This window comes from Anopheles cruzii, chromosome 2 (genome assembly GCF_943734635.1).
Source record: "Anopheles cruzii chromosome 2, idAnoCruzAS_RS32_06, whole genome shotgun sequence".
Taxonomy (NCBI): Eukaryota; Metazoa; Arthropoda; class Insecta; order Diptera; family Culicidae; genus Anopheles; species Anopheles cruzii.
The window spans coordinates 42,218,288-42,240,242 of NC_069144.1; the positions used below are offsets into that span (position 1 = coordinate 42,218,288).

General features: G+C 48.4%; 3 protein-coding genes across 3 annotated transcripts; 1 reads left to right on the forward strand and 2 right to left on the reverse strand.

Annotated features, from left to right (window-relative positions):
- Positions 1-4: 4 nt before the first annotated feature.
- LOC128268814 (fumarylacetoacetase) lies at positions 5-1,643 on the reverse strand. The gene is made up of 4 exons (XM_053006058.1): positions 1,463-1,643; positions 1,311-1,394; positions 512-1,247; positions 5-415 (listed from the first exon to the last, which is right to left on the reverse strand). Exons 1-4 carry the CDS (start codon positions 1,541-1,543, stop codon positions 69-71), a joined length of 1,248 nt encoding a protein of 415 aa, XP_052862018.1. The 5' UTR covers positions 1,544-1,643; the 3' UTR covers positions 5-68.
- Positions 1,644-2,167: 524 nt separating this feature from the next.
- LOC128279088 (uncharacterized) lies at positions 2,168-6,657 on the reverse strand. Its single transcript, XM_053017810.1, has 6 exons — positions 4,007-6,657; positions 3,902-3,943; positions 2,855-3,845; positions 2,641-2,792; positions 2,388-2,558; positions 2,168-2,324 (listed from the first exon to the last, which is right to left on the reverse strand). Exons 1-6 carry the CDS (start codon positions 6,655-6,657, stop codon positions 2,168-2,170), a joined length of 4,164 nt encoding a protein of 1,387 aa, XP_052873770.1.
- Positions 6,658-7,078: 421 nt separating this feature from the next.
- LOC128277970 (N-alpha-acetyltransferase 35, NatC auxiliary subunit) lies at positions 7,079-10,207 on the forward strand. Its single transcript, XM_053016589.1, has 11 exons — positions 7,079-7,190; positions 7,259-7,407; positions 7,475-7,620; positions 7,681-7,904; positions 7,964-8,198; positions 8,267-8,305; positions 8,382-8,502; positions 8,579-8,760; positions 8,816-9,010; positions 9,098-9,880; positions 9,953-10,207. The coding sequence occupies exons 1-11, from the start codon at positions 7,153-7,155 to the stop codon at positions 10,094-10,096; spliced, it is 2,256 nt and encodes a 751-aa protein (XP_052872549.1). The 5' UTR covers positions 7,079-7,152; the 3' UTR covers positions 10,097-10,207.
- The last annotated feature ends 11,748 nt before the right edge of the window (positions 10,208-21,955 follow it).

Consider the following 21,955-nt stretch of genomic DNA (forward strand, 5'->3'; position numbering starts at 1 on the left):
TTTCGCTGAGTGCAACATTGATGACTTTATTTCACATTTGCATAACAGATTCATTGCCGTGTCCGAGTCTACTCGAATGGTGTGGCAGGTAGCACCAGACCGCGGCAAGAGCCGAACCCGATGCGAAGATCGCCATTGCTACAGTAACCGCGCACGATCACCTCGTCGTTGTCCTGCAGAAACTTGCGCGTCTCGCCGCCACCCAGCGGAACCGGTTTCGTACCCTTCCAGCTAAGCTCCAGCATCGAGCCGAACGAGTCGGACGCATCGCCACTGATCGTTCCAGATGCCATCAGGTCGCCCGGCTTCAGATTACACCCGGTAACCGTGTGGTGAGCGATCTGCTGCAGCGCCGTCCAGTACAGGTTTCGATAGTTCGACCGACAGACCGTTGTCGCTACGCCCGTAGAACTCGCTGCAAGAATGGAAGCGTGAAGAAGAATACGTGTTCTGAAACAGGTTTCACTTTCGCGCAGGACCGGCTAGAATTCGACCGGTTCGAGCAACGTACGCTTGATGTCGACTTCCAGTTTGATGTCGAAGTTAAACTTTTGCTCGTGGCGCAGATACGGAAACGGTTGCGGATCCTGCGCGTAGTTGTCGACCAGGAATGGTTCCAACGCTGCCACCGGCACCACCCACGGTGAGATGCTGGTTCCGAGGTTTTTCGCCGTAAACGGCCCCAGAGGCACGTACTCCCACTTTTGAATGTCCCGGGCGCTCCAATCGTTCATCAGAACGAAACCGAACACACGTTTGGCCGCCTCTCCGACGGGAACTCTTTCCCCGAGCTGCGTCGGTGGACCACCGATCAGGAAGGCCATTTCTAGTTCAAAGTCAAACAACCGGCAGGGTCCGAAGGCGGGATCAGCCCCGTCGACCGGAAGTGTCTGTCCGTACGGGCGACGAATCGGGGTACCGGACACCACGACCGAACTGGCACGCCCATGGTAACCGACCGGAATATGCTTCCAGTTGGGCATCAGCGCGTTCTCCTTGCCCCGGAACATCACGCCCACGTTGGTGGCGTGGTGTATCGAAGAGTAGAAATCGGTGTAATCACCGATGTTGGCCGGAAGGTGCATTTTGGCGTCAGACTGCGCCACCAGGGCACGAGTCTGCAGGACGGCATCCTTGTGCAGCGGTGAACCAGTGAGCAGCAGTTCGCGGGTAATGCGTCGTACTTCGGCCCACGCTTCGCAACCCAAGGCCATCAGATCGTTGAGCACGGTAGCACCGAGAGCAGCCTTTACAAAATAAAGAATCGGTGAATCGGTGAGTGCACTGTGACCGGGCCCGCTTTTGCTTACCCTTAGATTTTCCGGATAAAATTTCGCAACCTCCGCGAGGTCGAGAATCTTCTCACCGATCGCCACTCCGATCCGGGCGGTAGGCTGAATTTAGCAACAGAAAAGCATCGTTAGACAACCCTGCTCTCAGTGTCTATAAATCAAAGTGTTACCTTGGCGGAGGTACTAAAGATACCATACGGAAGATTTTCGATTGGGAAATCACTTCCCTGCGGTACGGAAACGAACGACATCTCGAAGCCCGGTGTCTGCTGTGGTGAGGCGAAAAGAAAAACACAAACCGCACCCACGATAAGCGGTAACCACCGGTGGACAATCTTTGCGCTAGCGTTCTCCGGAGATAACTAACTTGAAGAATGCGTCGCAACTGGTCCCAAACCCGGCGAAGCAGCAGGTTGTTTACTTCCAGACCGCTTTATTCCGTGTTTGTGTGCGTATTGGTCGCGGTCTCTAACGCGCTTCAAACGTATTCGTGGAACCGTTTTCGCGCATGGGAACAGTGGTAGAACTTAGGGAACAATGTTGATGGCGTGGCCAACCATGCGGAGATAAGCTCATTTACATTCTTGACGATCAACTCGACGATCACGCGATACATGAGCTGATCTCTGTGTATCCATTTGAATCTTTAACCAATACTTCAATACAATACCTAAAGGCAACCTTTTAATTTATTCATCTTTTTGAAAGATTTACAAATTTCTTTCTGTTATAACATTTAATCAATACGAACAGGCAGGAGGTACGAACCTAAACCATGCAATACCGTCTTAAAGTAAGAATATCGATTCATCTACATGCAGAATATAAGCCATTTTATTGGTCAATCTTTACACAATGTTCCGATTCAAACTTATCTAGTCCTGAATGAGGTGATGCTGTTTTGCGTATTCCCAAATGAAAATGGCACCAGTAACGTGTACGTTGAGAGAACGAACCACGCCGAACTGCGGTATTTCGCCAATCAGATCAAGATGCCGAATGATATTTGCCGGTAAGCCATTCTTCTCGTGTCTGAAAAAGAATCAAACATTAAAACGGACTAAAAAAACGCCATGAATCATCATTTCCACACACCCGAGCACGAGGATTGATTTCTTGGGGAACACGAGTTGTTGAATGGGTTTGCAGCCCGTTGTCTGCTCGGCCCCAACGATGGCGTATCCTTTGGTTTTCATCTCTCGTAGATACTCGACTATTTGGTGAGCTTTCAGTTCTCCAACGTTTAGCCATTTTTCGGCGGTCATGCTAAAGAGGAAGTAAAGAGAACAAGCAAGATACTTTACCGATACTATCCGATCGCGAGAGAGTGTTATGCATCGATCGTCACCTTAAGGCTTGAAATTCTTTGTTATCGATGTCTCGCAGCGAGTTTATGACAAGTTGTTTTACAGCAAATATTTCGCAGGTTCTGGCCAAACCTCCGAGGTTGGGAGCACGGTTGACCAAACTTGCTACAACAATTAGCCCCTCTTTGTGGTCCTGCAATGGTGATTAAAATGACAGAATATTGTCGTTTTCTACATTCGTACACTGCATTTTACCATCTTTCGAAGGCACAGGTTTTCGGGTAGTCCAAACAGCAGCTCTTGGTTCGGTTCCAGGCTTTTTAGTGGCACTATTTTACGCTGAATGAAATCCGCACCTCCTACCGACTGGGAAAGGAAGAGATTCTCCTTTTTCTGCGCACTCAGCTCACCGAAGTCAAGCGCTTCGCCCAGGTTCGTTTCGTCTAGCTGGAGACTTGCAAAACACTCCCGCAGTATTTGCGTTCCAACGACGTCTTCCGGCGGGGCGCCCGATACTCTCGGGATGTTGTGAAAGATGTTCTCGAGCGTCAAGAGGTTGGCATAATCGAAAAGGGTATTAAAACGAAAATCTTGCATGCACTTTTCAATGTTACGCTCAACGTTTCCTTGCCGAAGGTAGCTGTCGACAGCGGCATAGATATCCTTAAAACGACCGTGGGTAGTAAAAAAGGTTGCGATCAGCTTCTTGATCACGATCTGTGCGTACAGTCGGGTGGAGAAATTTTGTGCCATTGTCCACGGTAGCAGGAGATAGATATACCGTTTGTCGAGTGATTTAGTTTGGCAGCACCGGAGCCACAGGATCACGAAAATGGACTGTATGCCGGATACCTTTACCTCGTTATCTTTCAGCTTGTTCGCAATGGTTAGCGTGTCGATCGCACTGTCGGCCACGATCAACTCGATGAGGTAGTTAATGTTGGGTTGATTCGTTTCATAAAGCATCACCTCTAACAGTGGGTAAGGTTTCGTTCCGGTCAGTTTGAGAACAACGCAGAGGGCTTGAATGATGCGCAGCTTTTGCCGATGCGTGATAGAGTCTGCATAATATCTTTCCTTTGCTTTCGTTATTTCCGTAAATTTTTCAATAAGCATTCGCTCTAGTTTGAGTAGGAACAGCATGGCATCGGGGTGATTGGTCTCCGCAATCTGATACAGAAACAGCACGCACAGCACGCGGACGCGAGCGTCCGCCTGGGCGACGTAACGGCTCTGATCCAAAAAGCTGTAATAAATGTGTTAGTAGCGAATCTAGTTTGAAACATTTTTCTTTTTACTTACTCTATTTTCATCCCACAGTGCTCCAAAGCCTCATTTTCAATCCTGAAAAAAAAAACAAAATAGTTTGTTTAAATTACAATAATTTTTACGGTTTCACCTTCATACCTCTGTTCTCGCTTTTGAACGTCACCGAAGATCATCCCGCGCAGTAACAGTTTTCCGAATGGTGTGTATTGCAGAAGAATACCGATGTGAGAATGCAACAGATTTTCGAACACAATATTCGCCAATCCGGAAATGGTGCTGGCTTGTTCGAGAAACTTATTAATGTACTCCGCGACATCGCAGGTAATCAGACAGTCAACATCGTACTCGTCTATCCAATACATTTTATTCCTTTGATACGGTTTGAACAGCATTTCGATGAACGATTTCAGCAACGACATAAAGTGATCCGATTTACGATAGTTTAGTATCTCTTTGTAGCAACGCCGGATGATATCAAAAGTTGGAACATCATAATCATCAAATGGTAGTTGCGGACAGTAATAAAGAATCGAAATAACGTTACTCAGCACCTTGTGGTTTCCCACTTCTAGTAGGCTGACTAGTTTCGGGTCATCATCCTCGCTTACCAATATTGGATGGTTAACTATCTTAGCATGCTGAAGGTAGATTTCAGAGATCATCACATAAACTTCTTCGAGCGAAGGACCAGTCGACACATGGCGCCGGAACTCATTCCTTAGCTCACGGAGGCATACGCAATTGTAAAATGACAAAGGCACTTCTGTGCATTTGAGTTGAACCGCACAAATATGCGCCAATTGAATGGTATGAATAGCGACGGATTGTGAGTAATCGAAGCAGACGATCAAACGACGTTCAATTTTCTCGTACAGCTTGTTCAAAAGATCTTTCCATTCTTCACATATCGACCTATTCAACCCAATTATTGAGGCCATATCACGGAGAACGCAAAACGATTCCTCGTCAATATATGTTTCCGATTCAATAGCTTTTCTAGCAACATCCAACGTCAGATGCCAGATCTTGGGAATATGCTGATAGGAAACATATTCTGGGAGAAGTTTGATGATGTGCAGTAACATTCCTAGATTGGCTCGTTCCAGTATGCTAAAAGTTTCATTTAGGTCGATGTATCTCAATTTTTCCATGATTAATGAATCGAGGATCAAACATTCATTTTCTGCATTCAGGCTGGAAGCAAATTCTATAAGAGATTTTTCGTCGATCATGTCACAAAATGGTGAGCCCGATTCATCCTTCAATTGTTCAAATGATAGCGAAAATTTTGGTAAAATCTTCTCAACTTCCACCATGATCGATAGAAGTGTGTTAGAGCTGTTCGGTGGTTGATGAAGTTTCACAAACTTGGCAATAGTTTTCAGCAGCAGCAAGACGGTTACGTATCGCAGAGAAACGTTTTTTAAGTGTTGGCAACATTTTACACACTTTTCCAGTGCCTTAAGAGTTTCTCGATCGGCGTTTTCCACAAGGTCTACTTGTTCGTACATTACACATGCTACACAATAATATTGCACAGAATTCCAGGGAATAACCTGTGCGTAGTCCAGCAAGAAATCGAACGCCGCGGGTGTGTTATAGTGCTGCGTAAGGTCATGAATCGTATCCTGAACTGGCTCGAACAATGCGGCTCGGTTGAATGTTTCCAAAAATAGCTTTTCCAGTGTAACGTCAGCAGCATCGAATGAATGTAGCTCCAGAAAATGTTGTATTCCATATTGGACGACGTGAGGGCTTTCGTGGAGCAGTATGCGCCCCAAGACCACGTTCCTCCAAGCGATGTCAAGTACAGAAACTTTGCTCAATAACTCCATGGCGGGCAGAATGAGATGCGCTTGTGTTTCGCTCAGTGCTTCGATGATCGTCACGAGTGATTGCCAACCCGTGGAGAGCAATTGGTTTTGCGGCCAGTGGAAAAACGTGCCATTTATATCTGAATTGCACTGCTTCGCATATCCGATGGCATATTGTATAACGGCGAGGGACTCTTTGCGACATACGTTATCCTTCGAGCGCAGTCCTTCCATTACGATGGTCCACACGTGATCACACTGCAACATCTTCAACATTTCCATGCTCCTATCGTCATCTATTTGCAGCAACGTTTCCATCAACTGAAATACCATAAACGCTCGTTGCTCAACCATTAGCCGCTGTTCATCGTCCGTCACGGTCAAAAGCCACTCGTCGAAGATCCGTGGGTTGAATTGCAGCAATAACTGCAGACAGGCCAGACTCTTCATTCGTATCGCGTTCGAAGCAGACGTTAGTCGACGAACCATTTGCCGGGCATCTAATGTGTGAAAAATTCCTTCAAGCTCCGGGCGTTCTTTGGCCAATATTAGCAGCGTGCGTAATACATCGTAGTAGAGGGGCAGCTCGTGCAGATTCTCTTCAAACTCCGTCACAAACGCTGCCGCTTGCGAACGAATTACTTCAGCATCGGGTTCGAGCAATACAATCACCGCTAATGCACTCAAGAGGCATCCGAACGTATCGCTTTCTGACTGCAACCGTAAATGGTTTTCGTTGATGATAGGTAAAAGGAGCCGCAGCGTGTAATTTTCGCTCCTGCCAAACAAGTTTCCGGGAAGCGTACCACGCTGTTTCATCAGCAACACGTACAACAACGCCTCTACGGACGGCTTACGGAGATTGCGAACATTTTGGAGAAATTGTGCTTCATTGGACGCAAAATGTAGCAGTTCTTCATAATTTTCGGTACGGGTTTTGCACAGATCTTGCACGAATCTCGTTTTGTAGTCCATGTTTGCACTGGAACGTTTATCTTTTTTATAGTTTTAATTTAAGACACTTAATTCTTCTACGGCTTCTTCTTAATTCTCTTAAGGCTTCTTAATTTAGGACGTTGACAGTTCAGCGCCGCCGTGCGATGGTTTCACGCACACTACCGTATGGGCCAACAACAAGGTTTTGACAGCATGGATGTAAACATTCAACAGGGTGATCCAGGAATGTTTACTGATTGAAACAGTAAATCGTTATTCGTAGATTAATATTGTTCTGCGAAATGTTTTCAATCTAGGAATAATTAACTGAGCAGATTAACGTTTTTATAGAACACTCTTGCTTTTGAATTAAGTAGAATGGTGGGAAAATGATAGACTTTTTGACCACTTGTACACACGCTTCCGATGTGCAAATCGTGTTATGACAGCTTCGAAAGATTCACACTTGTTTTTCGGCCTCCTGAAGGGAAATTGTACAATTTTCCATCTCTGGCTGTTGCTTCTTGTGAAAAAATGTTGCCACAAACCGAATCCGCTCTGCAAGATTTAACGTGAGACTTGACAAGTTTGTTTTCCCTTCTTTAACTATAATGCGTTCAATATGTGTCGCTCGTTTCAGTATTTCCGGCACAGGCACGACGGAGAGTGCTGTTCCTCCGCCGACAGAAAATCCCCTGCAGACAGCATGGACGGACCTGGCGGCACAAAAGAATGCTTCACCCGACGAGTGGCGCAACATAACGACGGAGTTTTTTGACTGTGTAAAAGGTAACGGTACACTTGGTATTGGGCGTTGAGCAGCTTACTTCTAAGTAGAAACAAATATCATTGTTAGATCTTAAGCTGGGCGAATTGGTGCATGACTCGATGTTTGGTTTGCTCGAAGCAATGTCCGCTATCGAAATGATGGACCCGAAGATGGACGCAGGAATGTGTTGCAACCGGGAAGCCACACCACTCACGTTCGACACGGCAGTTGAGGTAGTTGTTGGTGCGCAAGATATTGAAGGTATCGAACTCACTTCTTGTTTCATTCAATAGACGGACGTGATGAAGTTGAATAATTTCGATCCGAAGGAACTGATCGGCATCATTGACGCCGTGTACTCGTGCATGGTATCGTGGCTCGAGGGACACTCGATGGCTCAAACGGTCCTCACGTGCCTCTACCTTCACAAACCGAACCGCATTGAGTGTAAAACTATGAAGTCGTTTTCTATATCCATACAAAAGATCATTAATCTGATCCGTAACTTTACCTTGAGGTAGGACTGTAGTGTAATGTACTGGGTGAAACACTACTCACTATTGTCACATTGTACAGGGCTCACGTATTCGAAGAGGAGGACTTCCAGCACAGCACTTTCGACTACAGCTTCAGCGCAGAAGTGACGGAGGGGAAAGCGATCAACATGCTGAAGGCCGCCGAAGAGGATCTAATTAAGAAAACGAAGGACACGGAAGAAGAGCGCGAGAAGGACGACGTCCAAGCCTTGTTGGCACGTATTCGCTTCACGAGGCTGTTTCTGCAGTGTTTGGTCGCGTTGTACCCGGTCAAGGTATAATTGGTGGATCTCACAAGGATGTTTGCGTCTGCCTTGACCACCATTTTCTTTGTTTTTTTTAGCAAAGTACATCGTGGCAACATGGACAAGAAATTACGGTGGTAATTTGAAGGCTTGTTGTGATCGTCTTATGGAACACTGTCTTATAGAGTTCATATGCATGTCCTTTTGTTTCAGCAAAGCGTTTCGCCGACAAAGAACGAAATGATCGACATCGTAAAGACGCTCAATGGGGCCCTAGAGCTGGCACAGACGATGGAGAAAACGATCGATCTGGGAACGCAGCCCGAAGATGGATGTAAGCTCGACGCTGGATGATTGGATCAAGATGGTTGATTTTCCCAAAACTATCGTTTTACTGTCATAACTTGCAGCTGATGCTCCAAATCCGATGGGATTCTCGATGATGGTCAATCAACGGCTGCTGCCGCCTACCTTCCCACGAAGCACAAAAATCAAGGATCGGCATTTGAGTATTCAGTATCTCATCGAACTGATACAGCGCATGAAGCACGCGTGCAAAATTGTCAACTGTAGCAACTTCCATGCCGCACTGGTAAGTGGCTTATGGTGCATTTCTTTCTTCCAATACTAAACTTCTGTGGCAACAGAACTTTCTGATGGATTTTAGCAAAAAGTTTGGTCCCTGTCTGCTGTCGAGAAGTATTCCCCAAACACTCTATCTGCCCGCCTACGGAAAGGTTTTCGGAGTGCGGCCTCTGACTGATGTGCTGAAGGAGTCGGCGAAGGCGTTCATAGCGCCACCGGTGCTGCTATCAGACAGTCAGCTCTACAGCAATCCCTATGTAAGTGACTCTCGGTTATGCCACCCTTGAATAGTAAAAAACCCCACATGTTACGTGAAATCTTACACTGTGAACTCTATTTGACAGGCCGTCAAATGTGTCAACTCGTTCTTCGAATACAATGAGGCAACATTCAGCACCCTGTTCGCCATCTGTGGCTATAATCGGGCTCGACAGCGCGATCGGTTGGGCATGATAATGGCCAATTTTTCGCTGCTGCAGGAAGAAGCAGAAGGGGTGGACGCGTACCTTCACTCACTTTCGTTCAAAATTGAAAACTCGCGGCAACATTTGGCCTGTTTCGGCACATGGGTGTTCTATCACTGTCTCCGGGCGATGTCCCTATACCTGTTGGCCGGACTGGAACTCGAACTGTACAGTGTGCACGAATATCTCTATATCTTCTGGTATCTCTATCAGTACCTGTTCAGCTGGATCGTATCGGCGTTGACCCGTGCCGAGACGTTCTTGGCCGAGCAGGAGTACATTGCCGATCTGAAGGCGGCCAAATCGAACCAAAAGAAACCAAAGACAAAAAAACGCAAAGCACGCGGTGACGCCAAGGAGATCGTCTTTAATCAGGCAATGCAAACGCTGTGTGGTGGGTACTACAAAGCGTTGGCCGGGTTCTGCAAGGAGAACCGCATCCCTGAGCCGCTACCAATGTTTGACAATGAGCAGGTACGGTTCGAGCATCGGTTTGCACCGTTTGCGCCGCTCTCGACCCCACCGCCCATGCCGTACAGTGAGTTTAAGCAGATGAAGATGTTTATGCTACAATCGCCGGCCGAGGATCTATACGCGGCAGCCGCCAAACACTTCCACGAAGCGCGCACGCTGCTCGAAACGTTCCCGAATCCAGATGAGGAGGTAAGCAGGTACACGAGGAGTTTCTTTCGTTATTTCATTGTTCCTTCTTAACTCTTTGCATACCGCACGCAGTGGAATGATGTGGTCAAGGTAGCCAAAATGAACTACGTCATGATGAACCTACTGGCGAGCGGCCATAGTCGCCAATCGAAGCAGCCTCCGGAGTTTGACTTTTCCTGTCACCGCTACTTTCCAATCATCAAGCAGCGGAAGTAATAATCGACGTCGCTTCGGGTACTAGATTCTCTGTGTACGATCGTCTCTGCGAAGGAGATCGTTCGACCTTAATTTATCGCAAACCGTTCTTGTAAATTCTGCCAAAGTAGGACGAAAAATGAACAAATAGATCATTTTAAAAATTATCGTATGTTTTTTAATATTTGTTGCATAAAAAGTGTCTCTGTTCGCAAATTGTGACAATCCTTTAGGTACCATCAACTCTCATCGAGTTCCGTTTCTCCGTTTTTCAACAGGACTGAGAGTGTGTAATGTTTTGCTGATAATTAATATGGTAGGAAGCGGGTTGCAACACTATGAATAATCTATCAACATTAGGACTGGTACTCCCAAATGTGACAAAATAAATTTATGACCACGACCACGATTGATAATGTGCCGGTCCGCCGTGAACATAAAGTGAGGACATCGCATGACGCAGTCGAAATGTGGGTCGAATGTGCGAGGGACTTGAGCTTTTACGGTGCACCATTAAACAGACACCAGTCTTCGGGCCCGGGGCGGTACAGGGGACCGGCATAATTCAATCAGCAAAATGATCCCATTTCCGGGTCCCCTAGTTATGGGCGTAAGTTGGTTGGCTCGTTTTTGAATCACCCTTCTGCCGATGTCGGCTGCATGTCGATCATTTTATTAACCGCCATACCGGCTGATGGCAGTGGCAATGAGCTGTGTGTGTGTGTGTTCGGTGGAGTCGTATCCCGTCGTAAAGCTGCTACTCTACCCGGGGTCGTTACACGGTCCATCCTTTGACGTACCTTTGGCCCCGGAAGCCCACTTTGCTTGTGGAGGTGCCCCACGGTGAAGATGCGTTAGCGTTTGCAGTCCGTAATCGGTTCCATTTTATGACCGTCGAGGGAAGCACGGTTTAGTTTTGCAATTTTAATTAAAGTACTCGAGGAGGGCTGAAAGCTTTGCTGGCTTAGACCGATAGGCTATACGGTAGAGCCATCGCATTAAGGTTTCATATTCAGGTTCTACCACGGCGGCTGTCTCCGTTGGAGTTGTGTTGTAAATCTGCACTATTCCACGAACCGTGCCGTGAAATACGTTGATACGTTTGATTGAAAACGTAAATTGAATGGTAGTTGAAAATCAGTACAATATTCCCATTGAATACCGATAAATATATCAATACATTCGTTGAGCGCTATTATAGAATTATTTTATAATAATGCATTTATATATAAAAAGATATAATCTTGAATTTCGTTTAGATAGCAACTTAAACCTGCCACCACAGCTGGTGAACGTGGCTCTTTGCGCGGTGCTCACCGTGGATTGGTCCACCGTTGCGAAGCGGCTAATGCTCGAGTTTCCCGCTGGAAGTTCGGCAAAACTTTGCACCAAATGCCGATTGCCAATCTGCCCGAATTCGTGCCATTTTGGGAAAAGTGTCGCCTAATGGGGAAAAGTTGCACACTTTACGATACAACCATTTAGTGAGTGCGTGCGCACGTGAGGCCAACGCAGCGAGAAGAGGCGCTGCCAACGCGAGTGAAAACTCCCATTAACGCACGCACGGAGCACTTTGCGTAATCGGTTACACGGCCGGCCGAATTCATAGTGGAACAGGGGGTGCAATTTGCTTCGAGCTTAAGTAAGAAGGCGATTTAACAAAACGCCGCCTCCCGTAGGACGATGAACAATTTCCCGGATTTATTATATTGACCGGATTGGTGGATACGAGAGCGTAATAAAAACATTGTGAATAGCGGATTGTGAGGTAATTGTTTTTAGAAATTTCAATCACGGGAAATAATAATTGTAAATGATAACCAACAACCGAACAATCATCAATTCATCAATCAATCAAGTGCATCAAGCTAACCAGTACGTGGAAGCTAGGAGTGGGATGCTTTTAATTTAATAATGGAATGGTCGATGCATTGGGTTCGATGATGATAAATTAATCGAAGTCCACAGCTTATTAGTGTTTTATGCGTTTGGGTTGATGTAGCGAAACATAAAACGAGACGGTCCCGTAGAGTGTTCTACTGTTGTCCACCTTTGGCCATGCGGGTGGGGAAGTAAATTAGATTTCAATATCCTCGCATTGCACCACTAATGGGTTTTGGGGTTGTTTTCCGTTGCACCGGGACATGATCCGGGAATGGAGGAGGATTCGTTGGGGAACGAAATTGAAGCCACCGAGCGACCACATTGCAGCCACATACGCGTACCCTGTACACTGTGCCGGTTGTTTAGGACGCTCCGCACTCCCGCTAAATGCATCGGAACCTTGGCTCAGGTCTGTCAGCATCGGACGGGCGAAATGTGCTCGGCGTTACTACGTGTCCTGGAAGGGATGGATTTATGATGATAAATTAATTAGACGTTTGTTCCGTTGTTCCACTGCTGTGCCCTGCAAAGACCATTCCACAGCCGGGCGGTTCCCGAACTTCCGGACGTTGCGTACAAATGATGGCAAGAAAAAGAAGGGGGCAAAAAGGAACCGCACACGGAATGCCAATCTCGTTCGTTCGGGGAGAATCACCGCAAATGCAAATGCGACACAAATGCCCGGTCGGTCGGTCGGTATCGGAGCGAAATTCAATCGGTTGTGACCTGTTGTAATCGATCCCACGGCGGCCCCACTCCCGCTTCTGGGCGGGAACGAGATCAATAAATCTCTAGTCCCGGCGGCCACATGGAGGTCGACCTGATTTCACGATCCGCGACTTGGGAATCATTCGGATGCAATTAATTTCGGGTCCAGATCCGGGGCCGAGGCCGCGGCCATGTTTTCGGCGTGGCCGGCGTGAAGTGGAGAGCAAATGGTTCATTAACGGGAATCGGTTCAATTTCGGTGGACTGTTTCGCACCCGGCCAGACCGCATGAGGATATGGCAGGATGGCAGGTGTTCGGTGTGAGATAGGTCATGGGATTCCTGTTCCGGGGCGCCAAGCATTACGCCAATGGCGATTACAATTCTGATTACGCGTTTCGGTGCTCTTTGGTCACCGAAATCAATCAATCGACTTCGTGACGATAGTTAGCGGATAGCCGCAGGACAAGTTTTTTGTTTGTGGCTACTCAAACGACACACCAGATGAGTTGAGCCTTGGTATCGGACATAGTGCATCGTTTGAAATGTACAAATACCGAAGCCCATTTGTAAGGGAATGTAGATACATTTAAAAGTTAAATGAAAAAAGTGCATGTATCGTATCAAATACATGTTATTGATTTTCAATGATTTTTTGAGCGAGCGATAGTCGTCACTAGGCACTCAGATGTCAATTGAAATGCAATATCCATTCGCACTACTGTGCACAAAGTTTACGTCATCACTAGAAACAGTTGAAACAGTAACATTTGCACAACATAAACTGAAACGAAGCATTTGTGCAGCAAATATAAACAACTAAGTCGTCAGCGAATTTCCCGGATCATTACGTAAATATACATAGACAATAACAACAAACATCAGTGTAAAGGAGATCCAGCATCTAATCCTATCGGCCGTGTATAAGAACTCCAACACAAAACTTGCAAGGGTACGCGCTCCTTTTTAAAAATATATCACGCGACGACAATTTTAAAGCTACGAAACACCACCCGGAAAACATTAGAGCGTTTGAAGGTGAAATATTGAGTCTGGTCGTCCATAAGGCAGTGACGAAATTCATGACCCGCCACTCGCCCACGCGAAGCTTTCAAGCATCGTTAAGCGCCATTAGGTTTCATCAACATTTGGCTAATTTTTCAGCCACGCTTCTAACGGCAACGCAAAATCAAACGCCAGAGAGAGATAGAGAGACAGAGCGTTCAAATCATCACTGGCGCAACGATGCCATCCCTAGCAGCTCGACGCTCAAAGTGCCTGATGGTTAGCAAAACATTTACCAAACATTTAAATTGGGTCCCATCGTCCCCATCGTCAAAGCTTGCATTCGCCCGGTCGCGGTGGCTCCGAGTGGCACGTGCTCGGCGATGACTTTACTACCGTTTTGATGATCCTTCGCCGAATGGTAAACAACTTATCCTTTTACGCTTCCGTGCTACGGACTCGGTCGGTCGGCAACTCCATCCAGCCTTTCTGCACCCGATGCACCGCAACACCGTGTGACGGCCCGGCCGAAGGACTGCAGCGTGCCGACAAATGTCATTTCCCATATGCCGAACGCCGCGCAGTCGAGGGCACGGTGGTAGAATTAGTTTATATCTAATTGCCATGCAAATGCCTGTTGGGTTGGGACGGTGCAGACGATGGGTTGGGTTTCCTGCGGGGACGGCCGTGTGGACCTTGACTTCCGGTAAGACGGGTACCGAGCGGGCACCAAAGTAGCTACATTGGCCGGACACTTACCGGATGGCAACGGCTAGTGTTGCGAGTGCGAAGAAGTGATGAACTCAGTCGCACCGGGAATGCGGATCCGCGGTCGTGTGTATGATTTGGTTCGGCGGCGCTATTTTATGCAAATATTTGCCAGCGCGCTTCCGTGCCCGAAATCGAATTGCACACACCGAACGGCCCAACCGTTATTACGCACCACGCCGGGTGGCTTTCGACTGAAGCCTGCTCCCGACTGCTACCAGGCGGAAACCAGAGACGGGCCAGCGGTTGGCAGCTGGACGGAAGGTGGTGTAGTTTTTGTCAGCCGGACCCAGGCGGACGCACCGAAAACGGTTACGTAAATCGAATTATTATCATTATCTGATGAAGCGCCCGGGCCGCCCTATTGACACATCGGTCCGAGATGCGCATTCCGGTGCATCGGAATCGCAGTTGCAAACGCCGGAAAGCGGGCTGCGCGGGAATGGAAACGGAGGCCAGCATAAATTGTGGCAGTAAATTGGCGTTGCTTCGACTCGCCGCCGCAGCTTTCTGGCCACACCGGATAATTCATTGTCGCGGTCGTGGGATAACTATATTTTCTGACAATTGATGCTTTCAGTTCGCTTGCGAAGGCTTGCAAATCCGGGCGACAATGGCCGCATTTCGATTCACTTCAGCCAGCACTTCATTTCAATAGTCACTAAATCGGTGGTCCCAAACATGGACCAACAGCGCGGATGAAAAGCTTAAGCAATAATGGTAAGGACTTTTTAAATTTTATTTTATTTATTTTGCAAACAAGCCGTGAAGGATATAAATTCAAATGAGCCGTGGAGTGTATAAATTAGTTAAACAACGTACGTGGGCTACCAATAATACTGTTATGCTGCATGCCATTAGGTTTGAAACGAGTAAAAGCTCGATTTTAAACAGTGACCAACAGTAGAATCGCCTTTGGGATTCGAGTTCAAAGCCGAAGAAAATTGCTTCGTCTCGCTTCGCCGGCACCTGAACTCACGCCAATTTCCAGGAGGGGTGGTGTAATGAGCGGGTGTAACGGTTGCTCCCGGTCCGTAACTCAATACTCCGGGCCCGCGTGCATGACTTGCATCGGGATATAAATTGCAATTAGTGTAGATGTCTGATTGCGTGTGCCACTAATGCGATTAGGTACGACAGTAACGATCGACATGCATATCAGGTGTCTCATCCCCGGCGAGGACTCCCAGCCAATGCTCCCAGCCATTAGCATGAGGGCGACCCTTATTGCCGGGCCAAAAGAATGAAAGGAACTGACAGAGAGAGAGAGCGAACGACTGATAGAAAGAGTGGTGGGCTCATCTGCCGTTACGCGTGACGAAGTTGACTACAAAATGTACCTTTAAGGCAATACGAGAACGGCTTTCTTGGTAAGAAATATCCCTGGAGGAGTTTGGTCTGATTTTAAAACCTCGTCAAAAACCTTTCGCGAAGTCATTCCCATACGACTTTCTTTTAAATGGAAACTTTATGGACCATTCTGCTGCGTCAACCTTCACCGCATTTTGTGCGGTTGTATGAACAAAGTTGTACCAAATCATGGAAGATCCTTGGCGCGCGCGCGCGCGTTTATGATAAAGACTCGCATACGTCTTAACACCACAACGGGCGTACGCGCACGCAAACCGAGCCAAGGCGGCTTCAAGACCTCACCAGGAAGTCAAACCCCAGACCGGGGCAAAGCAAACATGCCGGCGCTGCTGCACACACATGTGCATAATCTGCCTACACGGGAATGTTAGATAAATATTGTACGGAAATAAATTACAAGTACACAAGCATTGTGCCGAAGTTCCCGGTCCCTGCAGTCACATAAAATAAGCACACTTCTTGGCTCATCCGCCCGCCCACCAGCCCGCCACGGAATGGGCCATCGCTCGGCTTCCTTGCTTCGTCCGGTCGCACTGGTGTGGCGCTGGCGTGGATTAAGAAGAGAGGTGCGTTACGTTCATAAAGTGCTTGTTTAGTTACTTTTTTGTTGTCGTCCTGGCGTCCTTCCGTTACTTCCGTCTAGCCACCGTCCGCTTTGTTTAGTCTTCCGTCGCACTCGCACTATCTGTGCCTTCCGTGTCTCCGCGCTCACCGCCACCGCTCGTCTCATTTTTAATGCGGCCAAGTGTTTGTCGAGTTATTTTCGTTCCATTTCTTGGGCTTCTTCTGGCTTCTTTTAAAAAAGATGCTGCGACGTGCCAAAGATGGTGCTCGGTCGAGTCCGGGCCGGAGGTGTTGGTCGGTGTCGCTAGGCCGCCGACTACGGCCACATCCCGGACCCTTTTGCCATATGGTCCGGCTGTGCGGGTTTTGGGGTAACATTTAACGCTCACCGGGCGCAAGATATACGTGCCGGTTTAATTTCGTATGATCCCGTTTCGGGTGACTTGCTCATACGTTAAGTCCCAAGCCGATGCTGGGAGCTTCGATTCGGTTCCTTCCTTTTGCCGTTTTCCAGGTGGTTCCCAGGCGACACTCGGTTGGGTGCGGCGAGCTGGCCTGTGGTCAACACAGAGCGCCGTACCATTTCTATTGGTTCGGAAAACCTAGCAGGGGAAGTCGACATTTAGTTATGCTACCACTTGACCGCATAATAAACGAAATTCTGTGGCCGATGGAGGCGCCTGGTTACTGGTTCCATTGTTCAACATAGTACTCCAGGGGAAAGCCTGTCCCGCGGGGGGCCGTGTTGGTGACAAATAGGTCGGGTTTTGGGAGTAGTAAAATTTTGAAATATACCACCTCTTTGACAATTCCTCTGGTCGGGCACTAAGCCCTGCGAAGACGTCCCAACCGGGCGGCACACAAAACCGTAACCGGTGGAAAAATGCGTTTCAAGTGGAGTGTTATGCCAAAGGGCCGTAGTCTAGCGAATCATGATATCGCTTGAAATGGACAGCATCGAGACGGACACTGTTTGGCAGGCCGCTATCTAACCGCTTCGGGGTGTGCAGATAGTGAGACGCGAATGTTTCGCTGATGGCATTGGCACTCTAAAACCTTGGCGATGAGTTACTATAAGCCACGGGCGCGCAACTTAAATTCACAATTGCGTTGAATAATATAAAAAAATTAAAATAAAATTCTTCGTTTCGGTTCTACGGTATGGTGCGAGAAAAAAAATCATATTACATTATTTTACTAAATTTATGCTTAATATTTTTACAAATATTTATTTATATAAAACAAGCAACAAGATGGGTACAAGATGGGAAGAAAAGAATCATTACCAACCATAGAAGCCCGTCCATTGAAGGTCAGTGAGACCTCAAATCGCGCTCATAGTGCTTCGCAGTGTAAAGAGGCAAAAAAAAGGAGCCGAACTAAAATTGCAGATAAAGATGGATGACCATAAAAAGTGACTCGCATTCGACCAAAAAAACCAAAATCGGAGCCGGACGATGCCGATGAAGTGCAACTAGCAAGTTCCCGGCGGCTACACGCTCCAGCACGGTCCAGTGACAACCCGTACGATACGTGACGGGACGGACAGCGGGAACCACAAGACAAAGCACCGCAGCCAAGCGATCCCAAATTCCCTGGGTGAACTCAACATAAACGGATTATGGCTTTCAAATATGGTGCGCAATTTTTTAAGCTGTTTTACCAGCAGTTTTTTGCCATGCGAGTTTTTTGTGTGTCCCAAAGTCAGTTGCCATGTGCCATGTTGAGCTTCTGAGAAGTAATTGCATCTAATCAAGCACGGGTGGGTTTTTTTTCCACCGGACCGGACGAAATTGAGCCACCAGAAATGTTGGTGTCGAAAGAACACTGTGCATCTTTACAAAGTTGTAACTATTAAAATGCTTGTAATCTATTGTATACATTCGTTTTGTATAGTTATCGAGGAAAATCTGTAATGTGGCCAACTCTTCATCGCATAGGCCCTCGACGTGTCGGGACGGAACAGACTGCCAACAATATGGTGTGCCGAGATTTGAATCCTGCGCTTCCGCCGGACGCATCCTGTCGCGAACCAGGTGCGGTGCAGCCAGACGGGATGCCCTCCAAGAGCCAGCCAAGAGGTTGGCACCTTTCGGCGGAGTTCGTTCGTGTATTTTTTCTGCCTCCCACCGTGATGTCTCAAGCGGCCGTCCTTTTTTTTCCTGACGAACCAAGCAGGTTCCAGCTTCCTTGCAATACGGGACACGGGCAGCCGTCGACGCACACCACTGAAAGCGCGTAAAACGATTCGGACGCCCTCTGTGTTGGTGCCAATAAAGGAGAGAAAGTAAGAGAGAAAGTGGTGTCGGAAGAGCATCTCTCTCTCGGGGGGCCAGGATTGCTGAGATGAGCGAAACGACCAATGAAGGGGAAATTATTGTTGTGCCTCTTTGGCAGTGTTGGTTGGTGGAGTTCGAAACGGTGCGCATGAGTCACGGCCACGGCATTAATCGCATTCTGCCGCGGATGATGTGGAGCAGCAGCAGTGTGCATTGTGCTGCTGTGCTCCCGGTTAATGGTGAGCGTGTTTGCGACGGCCTTAAGCGGACAAGTAAAATATTCATGATTTATCTTGTACTATTGCATTCCGTTTTTAGATATTTTTATGCTGTGTGTGATACACGTTTGAGTTTTGAGGTCTAGCTTCAGCCTCTGCAAAGTAAAGAAGTAACAGAAGGTAAAGGTTCATATTTGCGAGGAAAATTTGCAAAAAAACCTAATGCAAGCATAGCTTAGGCATTATTCCTTTTTCCCCCGGACCGGACCATTGCTTTGTGCTGCTCCAAGTGCCCTCCACGAGGAGCATTAAACTCGTCTCAGCAACGTAACGCTTCTTCTTTGTCCAAAACGGCAAACGCGGTGCTGCCTCTTTGTTGGCATCGAAAACGTCGCCTGGCGCAAGCGGAAAAAACATCGCCACATACCGAAAAACATCGACCAAAGGGGAACATCTCCAGCCGTGTCCGTGCCGGTGCGTGTGTGCGTGCGCGAGAGCGCGGAGCAAGCCAACAAAAAAGGGGGAGACGAGGGCAAGCGAACGCGATGAGCCTGCGATCCTGCCACTCGGCCAAGCGGCAGCTAGTCCTGGTTTGTCTCTCCGCCATCGTGGAGGCTGCGTGGCGAGCAAGCGTTCCCGTTCTCCGAGCGCCGTGCGACGGTGAACCGAAGAAGTGCTGCCAGAGTGCTGCAGCGATTAATTTCTGCAGACTCCCCCCCCGTTACGCTAGTGGCTGGCTCTGGCTGACCGTGCGCTGGGCAACAAAAGCAAGAAGAACAAAATCCGGGCCATCGCACGGATCCGGTGTGTGTGTTTCCATCAGTCTGACATTGGCCAACAAAACGATGGCCAGTGTCGACGAATCGCGCGTGTGACGGATCCTTGGGCTCCCCCCTCCGCCCCCCAATCAGTGCAATCGAACGGCAGTCCTTTGTATGTGCCCCGCCGTTGACCAAAGCTGAAACCCTGAAACGGAGCGTGTGCGATGGTGAGTTGTTGGTGAGAAAGGTGAACCGAGCTAACCTTCAAACAGTGCCAAAGCATGGAGCCGATAAATCGAAGTAAGCAATGGCCAGTAAAGTGAGACGAAATAGGACGCCGGTGGACACACATACACACACGCCCGGTACCATATTCCTTAATCTCTCCGTTAAATTATTTTATCGATTGGTCAGCAAACGGCTGGTGGTTGTTGGTCTGGTGCAGTCCTGGAACCCTGCAGTCCGGGTCCGGGCTGGCTGTAGCCAGTCCAAGGAGCCGGAGAATCCTTTCTAGTCTACCTTTCGCCCTGCGAATTGCTCACGGCGGATGAGGATCGTGTCCGTGGCCACCCGCATGCTGCAGTAGCCCAAAACCGGTGACCGTGATTAATATTTGGTGTCGGCAGCGCTTTGTAGTTACCCTTCAGGTGGTCGTTGGGCGCTAAGGATAGAAGCTTCCGGCCGGAGGTGGTTCCAACTCTTTTCCACCTAAAGTGGCGACGCAGCACGGCCCAACGAAATACAACAAGTATTCTGTTCAACAGAGTCCACCAACACACACACACACACAGGGACCGTCGTCGACGGAACGTAATCGAGTTATCCGTTTGCCTTCCTTGGGCTGTGTTTTTTTATTTTCGTCTTTGCCCAACCCGCTGTTTTGCGCGCTGGCGTTGGGGACATTGTGGCTCATTGTTTGTGTTTGGAATTGTTGGTATAACGACCACAGAGCCCTTCGGCCAAGGTGAACCTGCGAGCTGGTGAAGCGAACCATAAAGCGAGAGAGAGAGAGGGAGCGAGAGAGCGAGAGAGGGAGAGAAAGAGTGACGGTAAAAAGGACATCAACATCCGCGCACCGTGTCTGTCACCACAGCAAAGGATGTCCCCGTGACCGAGGGTTATAGTGGCAGGCGGGCGGGCGGGGACCCGACACCCTGGACCATTATTTTGATAGGGAAAGGATAATAAGAATAATGAAGTATCATCATCGCATCGTTAATGTCAAACAACCTTACCATTTGAAGTGTGCCTGTGTGTTGCGCGGGTGCGTGTGCGCGCGTGTGTGTGTGTGTGTGTTTGTTGACGTTTCCGGGTGTCCGGGTGCCCTTGTGCCGTGCCGTCCCGTCCTTCTCCGCGGCTACAGGATGATGAACTCTGGAGGTGCCAAAAAGCAGTGTCTCTGTGGGTGAGTGTGTGCAACAAGGACACTGCAAGGCGTGAGGACCACTTAATTGATTTTATCTCGATAGCGTCCGACCGTTCTCAATGGCGGTGCTCGTCGTGCGGTCGTTGTGGTTCCGGTATTATTCTCTTTTTTTTTGTTTTGGGTCGCCAAGGACCAGAGCACAACGGTGGCCGGAACGGGCGGAGTAATCGATTTAATTACCAACCAAAACACCGTGGAGCTCAAACCCCACGGTGTGTCCCCGGATCAACCCGAACGACCGATTGGGGGTTAGACCTTACTTGGGCGCTAGGCAAGAGTCCATTAAGTATTGGCAAATCTGGTCTAAAGTTTTCTTCGTCACGGTCTGTTGAAGATTTAAGGTCACCGTCTTAGAGGGAAGTTCCACCTTGAAGGTGTACATTAATCCGCCTCCAGGAACACTATCTGCCACGGCGCAATGTAAGCCCGAGCAGCAGAGAGAGAGAGAGAGTAAAAGGAATGGAGAAACAATTTTCCGTCATCGGATTGTGCTTCACTCCCGGGGGTCTCCAGAAAGTGCTGCTACACAACAATGTGCCGCGCGCAATTATGCTGATCCGGGGACGGGCGACCCGCCACACAGTTCATCCTTCAGATGTTGGCGGATGATATCGGGCACCGTGGCCGTGCCCGGCGCACATCGTTTACGTCGGTGACGACGGCCGTTTGTTTGCTGTTTTTTTTCGTTTGCTTCATCTTCAAATGAGAGTTCCAGAAGTTAAGACAGTGCAAAAAAAAAATAGAAAGACACGGGCCGTTTATTGTGTCCCGGGCGCCCGGTGCCAGGACGCCGTCCCGACAGGATCAACCCGGACACACCCGGGGGGTCGGGCTCCGGTCGGCCGGATGGTGGTAAGCGAAAATTAGAAAACCATTCGCTTTCGCCTCTGTGACCTG